This window comes from Alternaria rosae (assembly GCF_020736505.1).
Source record: "Alternaria rosae strain MPI-PUGE-AT-0040 chromosome Unknown BKA58scaffold_2, whole genome shotgun sequence".
In the NCBI taxonomy this organism is placed as follows: Eukaryota; Fungi; Ascomycota; class Dothideomycetes; order Pleosporales; family Pleosporaceae; genus Alternaria; species Alternaria rosae.
In genome coordinates, this window is record NW_025763571.1 from 2,300,938 (window position 1) to 2,315,558 (window position 14,621).

Consider the following 14,621-nt stretch of genomic DNA (forward strand, 5'->3'; position numbering starts at 1 on the left):
TAGCCACCCCTGGCGCCCCTACTGCATAACCCTACGCGTGATCCTCAAAATACCCCCACTCTCATGAATGAAATCGAAAAAGCCTTCTTCATGGTTACAGGAAACGTTATAAAGGAAGGCATGACTGAGTTCCCGAATCGTCAAGGCTCCGTCCTTTAGGAATTGAAAGATAGTGCCGTTCTTGAGATTGGGATCTAAAGGATATACCGAGGAGCCATTCACAATGATCATTTCGTAATCACGATCGATGGGTCTGGTACGAATGTGATATGGCTCCGCATCGTTGGGCCGGAAATACTGTATCTCCAATAAGTCATGCTCGCTAAACCCCTCGGTAGCACCGATGAGCGGACCGTAATGGAAGTTTGCCTCGAGTGGAAGTAGTTTGGCGAAGAAGGTCGGTGATGCCCATTGGGTGATTTCTCGGTGCAGCATCTTGCGGAAGCGGACCAACTGTAGCCAGCGGGCGAAGCCAGATCCTCGATACCAGAAGTCTTTATCAGCGCGTCTGTGTGCTGTCAGTAGAGAAGTAAGGACATGGTAGGCAACAAGCCATCGTGTTTCGCGCTGCAGATATCCGACGTATTGAGGGAAGGCAGACTGGTCGTAGTATATGAGGGCGGCGCGGATACATTGCATCACGATTTCGCCTTGTTGGTGATCTAGTAGCTCTGTAGTCTTCAGACATAACTCTGAGTTGCTGGTTTCGTGCGTAAAGAGCGCAGTAATAGCTGCGCGACCTTCGTCTGTGAGACGTGTAATCTTGCGAGACGGTGGCTCGCCATGGCCAAAGAGCGTAGCAATCACAGCGCGACCCACATCCACGGTCGACAATGGTTTAGTATAGCCTCTTATCTGCTCGATAATCTGAGATGCATTGCGGTGGTACCATTCGTCCAAGAAACGGGGAAGAGCAGACCAGAAACCGTCTTCCTGCAGTGCGTCCTCAATAGTCGGGCCAGAAGGATACAGCAGCTGTGAATCTTTGGTTTCGTCGTCGTTGTATTCAATCTGGCTATTAAGTGCTACAAGGCCGTCGTAGAGTTGAGCAGTTTGATGGTAGATATTGTCCGAGTTATTCGGGGGCTCCACATGCGGCTGTGGGATCTTCTCGAAGAGCTCACGACGGCAAAATGGACATAGGTTGCTGACTTCCTCTCCGTCTTGCGTTGCAAAGGTTATGAGAAGACAGTCTTTGTGAAGAGGATGTCGAGAGCAGTGAGAGCTTGGCTCGACGACTTCTTGGGCCGGATACTCCCACTCACCACGACATATAGCACAAGTTGGCTCGTCCGCTGGAGGTGCGACTGGGCGTAGGTTGGCAATGTATTCTTGTTTCGACGGGAGCCACTCGATCTCAGCCACTGTTTCGTCACCGTATTCTGTAGGCATGGTCTTGGGTCAAGCGATGCGGGGTCGAGAAAGTGGTGTGGAGGGTGAAAAGGAAGTGAACGATCACTTAAGTGTCTAGAATAGATGATCGTGTATCAACAATGCGCAATGGTTATGTCGTGAAAGCACAAGAATTGAGATGTGGAAACGTGTTTTGCCGACTGCATTAGTGTACAAGATAAAGTTGACGAAATACTGAGGTAATGTAGACTTTCAGGGAGATGGATGTTCAGTTCTTTCCTTGTATGAGATGCTTCATCATAGGGGTTGCCAAAGCATCTAATATGAGCCCACCGTGTAAAGCCTATGTCTATCGTCTGTGACTAAGTCTAAGCCCATATGATATGTCTTCTAACCACATTCATCTCCTCGAGCGTCGAATTTGCACGTTCGCCACCCTTCCAACTATCATCATTCAGCGGTGAGACTAGCGCACTTTCGGACGACCTTTTCTTCTCGCGACCTGAATCTTCAATGGGCTCAGGAGGTACTGGTGGGGGCGCTGGCGCTCGCTCAACCTTTACAAGCATCGAAACCGTATTCAGAGCCCCATTCGGTAGGAAAACACAGATCTCAGTAACCCATCGATTGTGGCCAAACTGAGGCTTGTGCTGGAGGAGGAAATACATTACTGCTACAAGGTTCGGCGATCCTGAGAACTGGTAGTTAGTGCATGTACTGTGACTGTTGAGAACTTGAGAGCTTCTGGTGGTGAACATATCAGAGAAATCTGCAATCGTATACATACCCAGTAGAGCAGGAAAGTTCTCATTCCCAGCTCTAAAAGTGTATCCTGGCGCCTTCGGCAGAACCTTCTGTCCCGCATTGTCCATTGCTCTACTGATGATCTTGCGCGTTTCCGTGTTTACAATTGCCACCGTGAAGAAGTAGTTGATGTTGGACAGGCTTTCTTTGCTATGCCTGTTCCAGAGACCCCAGGCAATATCCGAGCTTTGTCTGAGGGCAGGCAATTTGTCCAGCTTGACGGAAGGTACCCCCCACATCTTTACCGCCGCGTTTGCAGGGCTCACACGTTGAAGAAAGAAGACAATACCAGCTTTTGGATTTATACCAATGGTGAAATCTGCGGTGGTAACCTAGAGCAATGTCAGATACATTGCGTCAAGTTTTAGCCCTATCGAATTCTACGTGCTCACATACCCTGTATCTGCGCCCATCAACGTTGTAGTATTGTTTCCTAGGATCGGTTGGTATTTTACCGTTCTCATCTTTCTCCAAAGTAGGACCGTCTTGATGCTGGATTGTGTAACAGATGTTGTCCCCTCCCTCACGTGAATCCCTATCATCTGCATGTAGCTCTTTAAGCATATCTTGGAGGCCGTGGTTTTCTTCCCCCATGACACAGTTTTCCTCCGCGTCGCTAACTTCCGAGTACCCAAGTTCCGAGTAGCCCCAAACTGCTAATTCGTGTTCGAGCGTTCCATCCCAGGGAGTAGTCATTGGTTGGCAGATCTTACCAGCCTCTGGAAGGTTCAAGCTCGTGGCTAGTACTAACTTCTGGCCTTTGCATACCGAATCATTCCATAGAACGTCATCGGCGGGTTCTGTCGTGGAAGTGTCAATTAATACGGCGGTTTCGACCCTGTCTTCGTCGATAGCGGCGCTGGAGATATTGGAGTGAGAAGAGTCGAAGACGTCAGCGGTGGCAGAGGCGAGAAGAAAAGCACCAAACGCCAACAGCTTCGAGATCATCGCGGTAGAATCGAACGCTGCTCGCAAGGCGGTGGAAGTATTGGCGAGAGTCAAATCGTGTCTAAAGTAAACTCATCTGGGTACAGATATAAGTTGTCGGCGCGCAAAGGCCACACAGGTTCGGGCTTTTCACGTTTGTAGCAATGAAAGGTCGAACAGTGCGAAAGCGCAGAAGTCTCTCATTTCCTATCGAACATCTGATATTTGGAGGAAATGAAATGTTTCTGCTAACGAGAGTCACAATATCTCACACCGTGTGGATTAACTTCCTCAATCCGCGTTTTTGATCCGAGTGTCTCAAAGGTGAATGCTACCTAGGTACACGTACGTATGCGGACGGACCAATCTGAGTAGAAGAGACGTCATCGCGACCTCCAATAAAGTTTCCAAGTAGAAACATAGCCTAAGATGGTCAAAATAGCTGCTGATTTGAATACGCGCACCCTCTTCTACCAGCAGATGAATGCAACAGGGAGGCCATGGCCGGTATCTACAAGATATAGTTTAGGCTAGTTATTCTCGCCATCGCCTTCTTCATCATCGTCATGTCCTCCTTCATCATCGCAATCATCGAATGCCCATGAAGAGTACCACTCGTTATTCATATCGCGCACGGTATTGGTACCGCAGTGGACCTCGCCGCCGGAGTTGTGATGTGTATTCCAGTCGTCGATGTAGATGACATCCATGCCCACACTGGCGTACAGCGACTTGAGCTTCTCCGCAAGAACATCCGTACCGTTCACAACGGGACCCCAGGGGTTGGGAGCAATATATGTACCAAAGTCGGTCAAGACAATGCCGTTGATAACACCGGGAAAGAGCGCACCGACCTTCAGCTCATCTGTCGCGTTACCTGAAGAGTTTCCGCCCAATGTCGAGCCATTTGTCGCATTACCGGAAAGAATTGCGGAAAGGTCGCCGAAGGGATCTCCGTTGAACATCTCAGGTAGGCGAATGATCTCGTCGTCAGTAATTCCTGTCGCCTCTTTGAGAATCTTTAGATTGCCCTCGATACGCTCGGCGCAGCGCTTCTGCACAGATATGAGGTCCTCATTGGCAAGCAATTCACTAATAGTGATCGGCGGAACGGGAATAGCAGCACAGGCGGAATCGGAGGTGCAGTTGTCGAATGATTGGCTGTCGTTCTTGCGCGAAAAGGCATGCTCTGATCCGTATCCGTTGTCCTCTAGCTGCTGGAGCATTTCGACGCTCATCATGGGATCGGTAACCATAACGACCCAACCACGAGGCGAATCGACAGGGATGAACTGGATAAATTCGTCAACGTGGCCGATGACCAGCCAGTCTGTATCGAGAAGGAGGGGATCTTGTGTCTCTTGAGCTTGGAAGAAGGGAAGCATGAAGTGTTTCTGCTCGCCATGGTTGCCAAGAATCAGACGACCGGCGGGCCAAGTTGTGCCATTGAACTCGTAGGGAGGAATAGTCTCGATGTTACCACCGGAGTTGATCTCATCGCGGGCACCACCGAGCTGCTGGACAGCACCAATACCAGTGTTGCGGTAGTATTCGAAGAGCTGTCTGCCGGCAACGCGCTCGTCCTGAGGAGAACGGATCATGATACGCAGAGTGATGGGTCCGTCGGGACCAGGCATTGAAGCGAAGCCAGGCTCCATAAAGTCTTGTGCCCATACATCATCGCTTCCGGAGAAGAGGTAAAGTTCTTCCTCGAGGCCCGACTTGTTGACGGCTGTCTGTAGGGCGTCGGTGAAGCGAAGGAGCCATGGATTGCCAGTCTCGTTGCCTTTAACAGCAACAACCTGCTGCACAGGGTCGAGATTAGTATGGGTAAGAACAGGTGCAGCACGTAGCATGACATCGTCGGAAGAAGCACCTATGGAGCTTTCGAGATCGAAACTGACAGTGACACGACCATCCCAGCCGTTGGGTCGACGGGTGTCACGTGCGTCGATGCCGAGCACAAGACCCTCACGGAGAGCGGCCGCACTGAAAGTGGAATTGCCGTCGACATAGCTCCAGGTGCTGTTTTCACTCGCATTGTGGAAGATTCGGACATATTTGCGCTGCACGGGATCTTTGATGGAGATGCGACCATGAGCATCGTCGGGAAGCTCAGCCAGAGGGACTGTGCGGAGCGGAGCGAGATACTGTTCGGAGCGCATGACGTTATCAGAAGCATCGTTACAAGCGTCTAGTTTCTCGTTGCTGACCGAAGGACCTTTGAGGAGGGCGTTGGAGCAACGCTTGTTCGTGTCTCCAATGTTGGGGAGGAAGATGGCGCCAGAGTCGGCTGTCCACTCGGTCTTGCCGTCGCAGTCCTCGCAGTCTTCAGCGTCTGTGATGTCGACTATGCCGTCCCGATTAGTATCAGCTCGGATGTCGGCCTTGAACTTGTCGGTTGTAGATGCATTGGTTGATGTTACATCGAATGATGCGTCTGATCCGCGCGAGACGACTCTGGCAAGGGCGGGATACGCAAGGCCTGACATGTATTAGTTTTTTTTCGATCTGCAAAATGTTGGAATGAAGAGTAAAGCTTGACCTGACACTTACATAGGCTTGAGAGAGCAAGCGCCGCCTGAGGACGCATCTTGAAGTTTGTTCGGGACGATGGATCGAAACTGTTCACAATGCTTCACCAGGTGTTCATGAGGTGGCGTTTTTGGAGCAGGTTGAAGATAGATAATGAGATGATCTCCCTCTCAATCAAGCTTTGTCCCTATATACGTGTTCTCGAAAGCGCGAACGTAACCGGTCGATGGCTACTCTTGTTGTCATGACGTGTGCAGCAAGGGCGTTGCGTCGACAAGACCTCGGGAGGCTGTGCTCTCTGCGTATAGGACTTGTACGGCCGGCGTATAACTTTGACATTGTCACCAAAGTAGGGTGGACTCCAGTGGCTTGGAAACCAGATCAGTAGTTGTTGTCGCAATGGAGGCGGAGGTGACGATAGTCCGATTGGCTGTCTCGACCGGCGCATTATACGCTGGAGCCAATCACGGTCGTCGTGTCGGGCCGATAAGATGAACCAGAACGCATGATCGCGACTCCCGCCGCCTTGTTCTTCTTCCTAACAATTACGCGTCCCTTCAGCCCTTACTTTGACTGTGGCTTCGACGAGAAATAGCACCGCCTCAACCATTTTGAGTTCTGTGGGTGAACTTCGTACTTATAAGGCGAACTACCCGACATACGCCACAGCCAATAACATGGTCATGGATTTGCCGGTATTGACAAAGGGCCCTCGAGTGCGCACGTTCTCTCCAAAAGTTCGCACAGGATGTAATACTTGGTACGTTCTCCATAATTGTGGTGAAGTGCAGCTGCTTTCTCTTCTTTCATTCCCCCTTTCCAATTTATTGCCTCTGTCCCTGCGATCCTTGAGAAACACCATATTATACACCGAAGATGACTGTTCTGCGTGGGATCATTTGGGTCGTTGACACAACAGAACTTTTACTAATGTGCTTTCGCAGCAAGTAAGTGTGTTTGAGTGTCATCTCGGCAGTGCATCATCTTTGTTCTCATATCAGGATGTCTGTTCCGCAATTGAGTATGGGAAGAGTGTGGCATCCAAGATCGCCCAACTTATCAGGTTCAACATGCTGACATACTGCGTGTTGATCTACAGAATACGCCGAAAGAAATGTGACGAAGAGAAACCAACCTGCCGTCGATGTAGAGAGGGCCAAGTGAAGTGTGATGGATATGCGCCAATGCCACCTCAAAAGAAGAAATCACCCAATGGAGAAGAAGCCATCCAAGTCTCTACAGCAAGCAAGTGTACCGTCGCTCGTCGCAAGACGCGTAGCATATCTCCAGACGTCGGATCTGGCTTCGGCCTCTTCGGTAGCGCGCGCGAACGGCTCTTCTTCTACCATTTTTGCTCCATCACCATCGTCGATTTCGTCCGCCTCGCCACCCCCAAAGACTTTTGGTCCCAAAGAGTACTTCCAATGAGCCATAACGAGCCTGCGGTGCGACATGCAGTGGTTGCGCTCGGTGCAGCCCATCAGCTCTACCTCCAAAAGCTCTCAACGCCTCTTCTGGAAGATACAAATGCGTCCATGGCCCGTCTAGAAGTCATTGCCACACAGCATTACAACAAAGCCATCGGAGACCTAGTGAGCGTCAAGAACTCCCAGATGCCAACAGCCATTGATGCTGAGGTCACAATTCTGACCTGCTGCTTACTCTTTGTATGCTTGGAGAACTTGCTTGGTCGCTTTGATGAGGGCATTCGTCATATGCGAGCCGGCGCACGCCTGTTGGAAACATGCAACCTGTCGACCGCTTCGCACGACTCGAGACAGCTGATGCAGGAGATCGGGACCGTGTTACTTCGCTTCGGTGTGGACGCAGCCATGCTTGTCGACGACGACGACATCATATCCGACATGACGCCATACGCCACGCCATTGATCGAGATTGACGAAGAGCAGACACCATTTTCAAGCGTTGCAGAATGCAAAGACGCCCTATGGGACCTGGAAGTCAGGCTCTTCAATAACGATTGTGGTTGTGATGGAGATGAAGAGACCACGGCATATTGTGGACCAGACAGCGAAACGATAGAGCTCACCGCGTCCTTCGAGCGTTGGAAGAAGAAATTCGACCTCCTTGTCTCAACTCTAGCCGACTCACGGAGTTTACCGAAGGAAATTCAGCGCGAGCTACTTGTCCTCATGCTTCGCAGATGCGCACTGGAAATCATCCTACTCCCAGAGACCGAAGGCAACGACGAAGAGCTATCGAGGCTCAATCATGAGCTCCTAGATATGGCGGGGTACTTGTACAGTATGGAGGCATCGTGGTTAGGACGGCCTATGTTCACCCTCGATAGCGACACGATTCCTTCGCTGTTTTTTACAGCGACATTCTGCGAGGACCCTATCTTGATTCAGCGCACCATCGCTCTTTTACGCCAATCTCGACGACGAGAAGGCCCTTGGGATAGCTGGGAAGCTGCGAATAAGCTTGAGCTAGGGCCAAAGAAACTGTGTAGTGCTACTACCTAGCTGGCTTGAATCTAGTCCGTTACTTCTATTATCATTGATCGAGGTTTCTTGCAGTTGTCACCAGGCGGATACTTAGCATCCTCTCGCTAACAAGGTTCCAATCGGAGCATTCATTACCGCATACACGAATCATTCCAGTGCTTAGAAGAAACTGCCAGTCTTATCTCAGCACCCAAAGAGGCAGTATGTTTTACGCGCGGAGGGTTCCGCTTTTGTTGTGGTAGCCACAGAGGCGACAGATTCTACGCGCAGAGACTTTTCGTCCTCTTGTAGTAAGCAAAACACTAAAAGCTATTTTCTATACCCTAAACACTTTGCAATGTAGTAGGCACAGCATAAAGAGGTTTTGCGTTCTAGCTCCACAAAGCGCAATGTAGGCATAAAGACCTTTAAAGTGGCTGTTCTTGGTAGATGCTAGTCTAAATATCGCGAATGTAGAGCATGGTATAGAAGTTACACATCCAAAGGTGGATGAGACATGTACTGCGCATTCCCATCTACCGATCAGTTAGTCTCTCTCAACTCACCTGGAACTCTATACTGTATCGCTTGTGCAATACACTACACGTACGTCATCAAAAAGATTGTGTAGTTGACCAATTCATGATACATTCGTTGCGTGACAGACGGGTCGTGACGTAGCAGTAGATTTAGGTGTCATGTTGTGCAACACAGCAAGGGCTGTGTTGTATAGCCAGGGGAGAGAATGAGTGCGCGATGGTTCGGGTACCTGTGCGGGGCTGCCTGCCGTCACGCACGCAGCGCGCCTGCTATCTCCGCTTCCTTACACGAAGTCTTCTCTTAATATAACATCATCACCACGTTCTCAACCATCTCGGCGAATATCGTGCACATCGCGTTGATCCTGTTCAAAGCGTCGGCTATCGTGATGTTGGTGTATGATGTGAGAAAGACCTTGTGGCACTTTATGTCAGTGCCACTGGGATCCGACCACGGAGCGCGTCTTAACCCTCCAGGGCTGATGTCTCTTACCAACACCACTTCGCTCTCGATGTCCACGCAGCCACATGCGAAGAGCGGTCATTGATCACTCTTGGCCCGACCGACTGATGTCATATTTGAGTCTTCTGATGCGACGTACACACACCGTAGCTACTGGCTGAGAGGTGCAGCCTACCCCATTTCATTATGACGACACGATGCGCGACGCGTTCTGGGGCAACGTGATATATCATTAGGTCTCGCCTGGAGCGGCACAACAGATTATCATACAGATAAAAAGAACAAGTAAGGTATTGAACAACCAGCTAAACCTGAAGCATCATGGACACCATCAAGAAAGCCATCGGCAGCGCCTTCGATCCCAACACAGACATCCCCGACCTCAGCGGAAAGGTAAGCTTATACTCTCTTCTACATACGCAAAGGACTAATGATCATCTTAGGTCTACGTCGTAACAGGCGGCTCCGCTGGAATCGGATACGGCATCGTAGCGCACCTCCTTCAGCACAACCCCGCGAAAATCTACCTCCTGTCGAACAAAGAAGAGCACGCCGACGACGCTCAGGAGGCGCTCAAGGAATGGGGTAACATAAGCAAAGTCGAGTGGCGCAAGTGCAACCTCGAAGATCTCAAGCAGGTCGACGAAGTAGCCAAGTCGCTGGCAAAGGAGCTGGATAGGCTTGATGCTTTGGTCTGCAACGCGGGTCTGGGGGTTGGCGTATATAACGAGACGCGCGATGGCTTGGATAGCCACATGCAGGTCAACATTTTCTCGCAGGCTCATCTCACGCTCATGCTCTTGCCTGTATTGCAGAAGACACCCGACTCGCGCATTGTACACCAGTCTTCCGACCTACACAAGGGCGCCGACTCGAGCATGAAGTTTGAATCCATTCAGGAGATCAACCAAGACATCGGTGCGATGAAGCTCTACAACCGCACCAAGCTAGCGCAGATCCTCTTTCTACGCGAATTGTACTTCCGCATCAAGGCTGGCGAGTTCGGTCAAGTCACAGAGAGTACGGGTTTACCGTGGATCAACGCGACACATCCTGGTGGCGTAGTGACGGATCAGCAGGATCAGGCAGTCGAGGCTTATGGTACTGCTGGAAAGGTTGGCGTCAAAGCCGTGCGACCGTTCATGAAAGACCCAGTAGCGGAGGGATGTCGACCGGCTTTGTTTGCTGCAGCGTCACCTGATATTGCGAAGGAGCAGATCCAGGTATGTAGATTCAAGATCTCTTCACATCAGGAACTTCAGCTGATTGCCGCCAGAACTCGTACATCGTTCCTGATAAGAAGGTCCAAGAAGCGTCCAAGCAGGCCAGAGATGAGAAGTTGCAGAGAAACTTGTGGAGACTAACCAAGGAAGTTCTGGAGTCGAAGATTGGAAGCTTGCCGTACGAGATGAGAACTGAGGTTGTCAACATCGCGTAGACCGAGGGTAAATGACGGTCCGATTATTGATGGACAATGTCCGAATATGACTCAGGTGCCTATTAGATGCGCTCCACAGTTTATCGCACTTGCATCTCATGAGCGATCCCGCATACTTGAGTTCCATGGAAGGTAGACGAACGAAGCGCGATCCACGCGTCAGCTATTTGTATGACGCGTTACATAACAAAAAGTTCAACCACAAAGCAAGGTTATATCCCACTACAAGGCGTATGCAGCGTCTAGATCAAAACCTATAATCTGCTATCACAGTCTCGATCGTCGCAAACCCCAGCATGTAGTTTGAAGGGCGTGTTGTAGTGCCCCGCTAACGTCATAGTACCAAGTGGGGGTCCCAAGAGGCTCTGGGCAACTTCAACTGTACGGTCATGAAGCGGTATATAATCACCAACATCACTTTCAGAACCATCATTACAAATCCCAGCTGTCTCAGGTGTCTCAAACCCAAACACACTTCTAACTTTTCGCAACACACCAAACACCACCATGTCCAAGCTTACCGACTTCAAGCTCCTCTCCTTCGATGTGTACGGCACTCTCATAGACTGGGAGGCGGGCGCTTTGATCGCCCTCAAGCCCCATCTTAAGAAGTCTGGTCAAGAGAACATGGATCGCAAGCACATTATGCAAGTCATGCACAAGATCGAGGCGAGGGTCGAAAGCGAACACGGCCATCTCAAGTACTCAGAGGTACTCGCTATGGTGCTTCCTGAGTTGTGTGAGAAACTGGGGTTGGAGATGCCCAGTGAAGAAGAGAACAAGGCATTTGGAGCGAGTATCGGACACTGGCCTGGATTCTCTGATATACCATCTGCTTTGGAGAGGCTGTCCAAGTACTTCAAGCTTGTCGTTCTTTCCAATGTCGACCATGATTCGTTCAAGCTCGGGAATGCGAATGGGCTCAAGGGGTACAAGTTCGACGCGGTCTATACAGCCCAAGATATCGGGTCTTACAAACCCGACCTGAGGAATTTCGAATACATGTTGGCTAAAGTGAAGGAGCAATTCGGCGTCGAGAAGCATGAAGTGCTGCAGACGGCGCAATCGCAATACCACGACCACCACCCAGCAAAGGACATGGGAATCAAGAGTTCATGGATTTACCGGCCGGGCGCAGTCATGGGAAACCGCGATGATCCTGTGTACACCTGGAAATTCGACACGTTGGCCGACATGGCGGATGCCGTGGAAAAGGAGGCCGCAGAGCAGGCAAAGTAGGCAGAGATGGGAGATTGTGTGGTTGTGTGCATTGACCCTGGGGGTGGGGGACGCTAGAAGTACTTCAACCTTTGTTCTGGATTCAACAAGGAAGACATCAATGCACAGCGCAACGTTAGCGCTTGTTTCTTTTCGGAGCCAGATTATCTACCGCGCGAGGCCGCCAACATTGTGATTAGTCTGCGTTAGCTTGCGGGGTGCAGATGCCTTCTCCTCCTCCGGACGCCACAATCTATTGCTTCACTATAAACTCAAAAAGCTTTTTTCAATAGAACTGAGCTGATCATACTAAAAGTAGACTTGGAGGATCGGGTTGATGTGCGATCTTCCTGCGCGATGCAGTTCTGTTCTGCAGCTGTGCCGTACTAATACAGGTGCGTAACCATCATGGGTGCCCAGGTGCGTCCGGTGAGCGGGCGATGAGAGAAAAATTACCTCCACGGACCTATACTCAAGCGCCTTGGAGAGGGAAATGATTCTTTATGAGGGTAAGCTTCGGAGGTAAGTTGAGATGCAAGTTCGCGATATGGCTCCAAACATCCTTGCAGCACCGATATCTTGACTCGGTAGTGCCATATCGTGGCTCGGCAACGTCATTATTCGCCAGCCACGTGCCGTTCTCACCCTTCAACACCAACGTTGTACCCATCACGACTGCAAGCTAGCGCCAACACGAATAAGCGCATGCGAGATTATCCGTAGCAATAGTTACATCGCCTGCATCCCCGCAGTCTCTCCGCTATCCGTTGCCGATAGCGTCAGTCGGCACCCATGGCGGACCGACTCCCTGCACCGCCATCGGCAGAAGTACGGGAGCAAGAAAATACTATGAAAGCAACCCATTTCTCCCCGCGATGGTGGAAGAGAAGATTAGCCATCACCATGATTTTCTCCGGTAGCACTGCTTTGCTATTCTGGTACTTTGGCGCTTTCAGCCAGGCCAGGCCATACCAGCCTGGTACACCCCAACGACCGGATCCTCCGAGTTATGAGACACCAGACGGTTCTCTTCTCGTCACCTTGCCGGAGTATGGATCCTTCCAGGGCACGCAACTTCTCATGAACCTGAAGAAGACGGAGACTTTGAGTCGGCCAGTGGATGCGTGGATGAATGTTGAGTACTCTACGCAGCCTATTGGTCACGGAAGGTTTATGCCAGTAACATGGCCTGAACCATTCGATGGTACAAAGGACGCGACATCAATTGGACCGGCTTGCTTCCAGAACATGTACGGCTCCCTTGGACAGTCGGAAGCTTGCCTCACCATCAACGTATACCGACCTTCGGGTATCCCTATGGACCAGAAACTCCCCTCCATGGTCTTCTTGCACGGTGGCTCGTTTGTCTCGGGCTCCCACCGCAGCTTCGACGGTCCGCTATTCGTGGAGCAGAGCCCCGAGCCTCTTATGGTTGTCACCGTTCAGTACCGCCTGGGTGCGCTCGGCAGCTTGCCAGCCAAGTTTATGCAAGAGGAGGGTCTTCTCAACCTGGGTATCCGCGACCAGAAGATGGCATTGGAGTTCTTGCAGAAGTACATCGGCGACTTTGGAGGCGACAAAGACCAAATCACGCTCGCCGGTCAAAGTGCTGGTGGCCATTCCGTTGGTATTCACCTTTTCCACAACTACGCAGAGGATGCCGGAAAGCCTTTGTTCAGCAAGGCCATTTTGTCTTCAGGTTCACCAACCGCTCGCGCCTTCCCAGGTGTTGACTACCCTCTCTACCAGAAGCAAGTCGCAGATATCATGGACTACCTAAACTGCCCGGAGTCGCCCAGCTCGGCTGCTCTGGACTGCCTTCGCGCTGCAGAGGCTGATGACATCCAGTTCATGTCTTCTTCGCTGTACAATGCCCACAACTACAACATCACTTGGCCATGGCAACCCGTCTCTCCCGGTCCCCTCCTCGAGAAGCGCGGTTCAACATCCGGTCAAGACGGCACTTTCTTCAACATCCCGATGCTTATCTCCTCCGTGACCGATGAAGGCACAGGCTTCGCGCCCCAAGACCTACGTACCAACGCCGAGTTCCTCAACTTCTGGAAGACCCTTACTCCAGGCCTAACACCGGAAGATCTCGCCGATCTCGAGACCTTGTACCCAGACATCAAGCCCCAGCAGGGTACATTGGGTTACGTCTCTGACCAGTTCGCCCGAGTATCCGCAGCTTACGGCGACTACTCCTACATCTGCCCGGTTCAAGACACCGCGTCAGTCATGGCCTCTACCTCCGCCCCCGTATACAAAGCGCGCTTCAACACACCAAACTGGGCGCCGACATACCTGGGTGTACCGCACGCTAGTGACGCCTCGTACTTCAACGGGCAGGCGAACACACAATACCCTGAGATTGCAGACATGTACAGTGCCTACTGGGCTAGTTTCATCGTCAGTGGCGACCCAAACACGTACAGTCTGGGCAGTGCCAAGTGGGAGCAGTACGAGGGTACTGGCGGAAGGCAGTTGGTGATTAACCCTCCGACAGAGGGTGGCCCGATGATGGAGGATGAAGGCACGGCTATCAGGATGGAGCAATGTGCTTGGTGGAGGGATCCGGAGAGGGAGAAGAGGCTTAACAAGTAAAGCTTGGTTCCTTTTCATCGTTGATGATTTGTATATATGATGATAATAAATGTTTGATCTTCGAATTATCACTATTATGTGCACTCGAATACAGGACAAGGACAGTACCTAACCCGCCAATGTACAAACTCAAAGCTTTGTCAAAAGACTTCAAACTCGAGCGTGAAGCACAGAAGAGGACAGCATCAGGTCGATGTTCACAAGATTTATTACGTTGTACAGGGAAGTCATGTGGGAGGGGCCTGCGAGTGCAGGTACGTACGACCCCGCACATGTGTCCCGGCGTGTTACGC

At 51.1% G+C, this 14,621-nt stretch overlaps 7 protein-coding genes across 7 annotated transcripts; 4 read left to right on the forward strand and 3 right to left on the reverse strand.

The window, feature by feature from the left end:
• Positions 1-18: 18 nt before the first annotated feature.
• On the reverse strand, positions 19-1,392 carry BKA58DRAFT_436048 (uncharacterized protein; the record flags this gene model as incomplete). The annotated part of the gene is made up of 1 exon (XM_046173388.1): positions 19-1,392. The coding sequence occupies one exon, from the start codon at positions 1,390-1,392 to the stop codon at positions 19-21; it is 1,374 nt and encodes a 457-aa protein (XP_046029175.1).
• A 227-nt stretch (positions 1,393-1,619) lies between these two features.
• On the reverse strand, positions 1,620-3,105 carry BKA58DRAFT_452356 (uncharacterized protein; the record flags this gene model as incomplete). Its single annotated transcript, XM_046174418.1, has 3 exons — positions 1,620-2,044; positions 2,141-2,489; positions 2,554-3,105. 3 exons carry the CDS (start codon positions 3,103-3,105, stop codon positions 1,722-1,724), a joined length of 1,224 nt encoding a protein of 407 aa, XP_046029176.1. The 3' UTR covers positions 1,620-1,721.
• A 158-nt stretch (positions 3,106-3,263) lies between these two features.
• Positions 3,264-6,010, reverse strand: BKA58DRAFT_93623 (arginine deiminase type-3). Its single transcript, XM_046176236.1, has 2 exons — positions 5,641-6,010; positions 3,264-5,569 (listed from the first exon to the last, which is right to left on the reverse strand). Exons 1-2 carry the CDS (start codon positions 5,675-5,677, stop codon positions 3,615-3,617), a joined length of 1,992 nt encoding a protein of 663 aa, XP_046029177.1. The 5' UTR covers positions 5,678-6,010; the 3' UTR covers positions 3,264-3,614.
• Positions 6,011-6,296: 286 nt separating this feature from the next.
• On the forward strand, positions 6,297-8,105 carry BKA58DRAFT_398409 (uncharacterized protein; the record flags this gene model as incomplete). The annotated part of the gene is made up of 3 exons (XM_046171484.1): positions 6,297-6,379; positions 6,564-6,566; positions 6,719-8,105. The coding sequence occupies 3 exons, from the start codon at positions 6,297-6,299 to the stop codon at positions 8,103-8,105; spliced, it is 1,473 nt and encodes a 490-aa protein (XP_046029178.1).
• A 1,166-nt stretch (positions 8,106-9,271) lies between these two features.
• Positions 9,272-10,760, forward strand: BKA58DRAFT_93666 (uncharacterized protein). The gene is made up of 3 exons (XM_046176237.1): positions 9,272-9,461; positions 9,512-10,291; positions 10,345-10,760. The coding sequence occupies exons 1-3, from the start codon at positions 9,390-9,392 to the stop codon at positions 10,504-10,506; spliced, it is 1,014 nt and encodes a 337-aa protein (XP_046029179.1). The 5' UTR covers positions 9,272-9,389; the 3' UTR covers positions 10,507-10,760.
• Positions 10,761-12,242, forward strand: BKA58DRAFT_93667 (HAD-like domain-containing protein). Its single transcript, XM_046176238.1, has one exon. The coding sequence runs from the start codon at positions 11,014-11,016 to the stop codon at positions 11,743-11,745; it is 732 nt and encodes a 243-aa protein (XP_046029180.1). The 5' UTR covers positions 10,761-11,013; the 3' UTR covers positions 11,746-12,242.
• A 141-nt stretch (positions 12,243-12,383) lies between these two features.
• BKA58DRAFT_377026 (para-nitrobenzyl esterase) lies at positions 12,384-14,474 on the forward strand. The gene has a single exon (XM_046169580.1). The coding sequence runs from the start codon at positions 12,517-12,519 to the stop codon at positions 14,326-14,328; it is 1,812 nt and encodes a 603-aa protein (XP_046029181.1). The 5' UTR covers positions 12,384-12,516; the 3' UTR covers positions 14,329-14,474.
• The last annotated feature ends 147 nt before the right edge of the window (positions 14,475-14,621 follow it).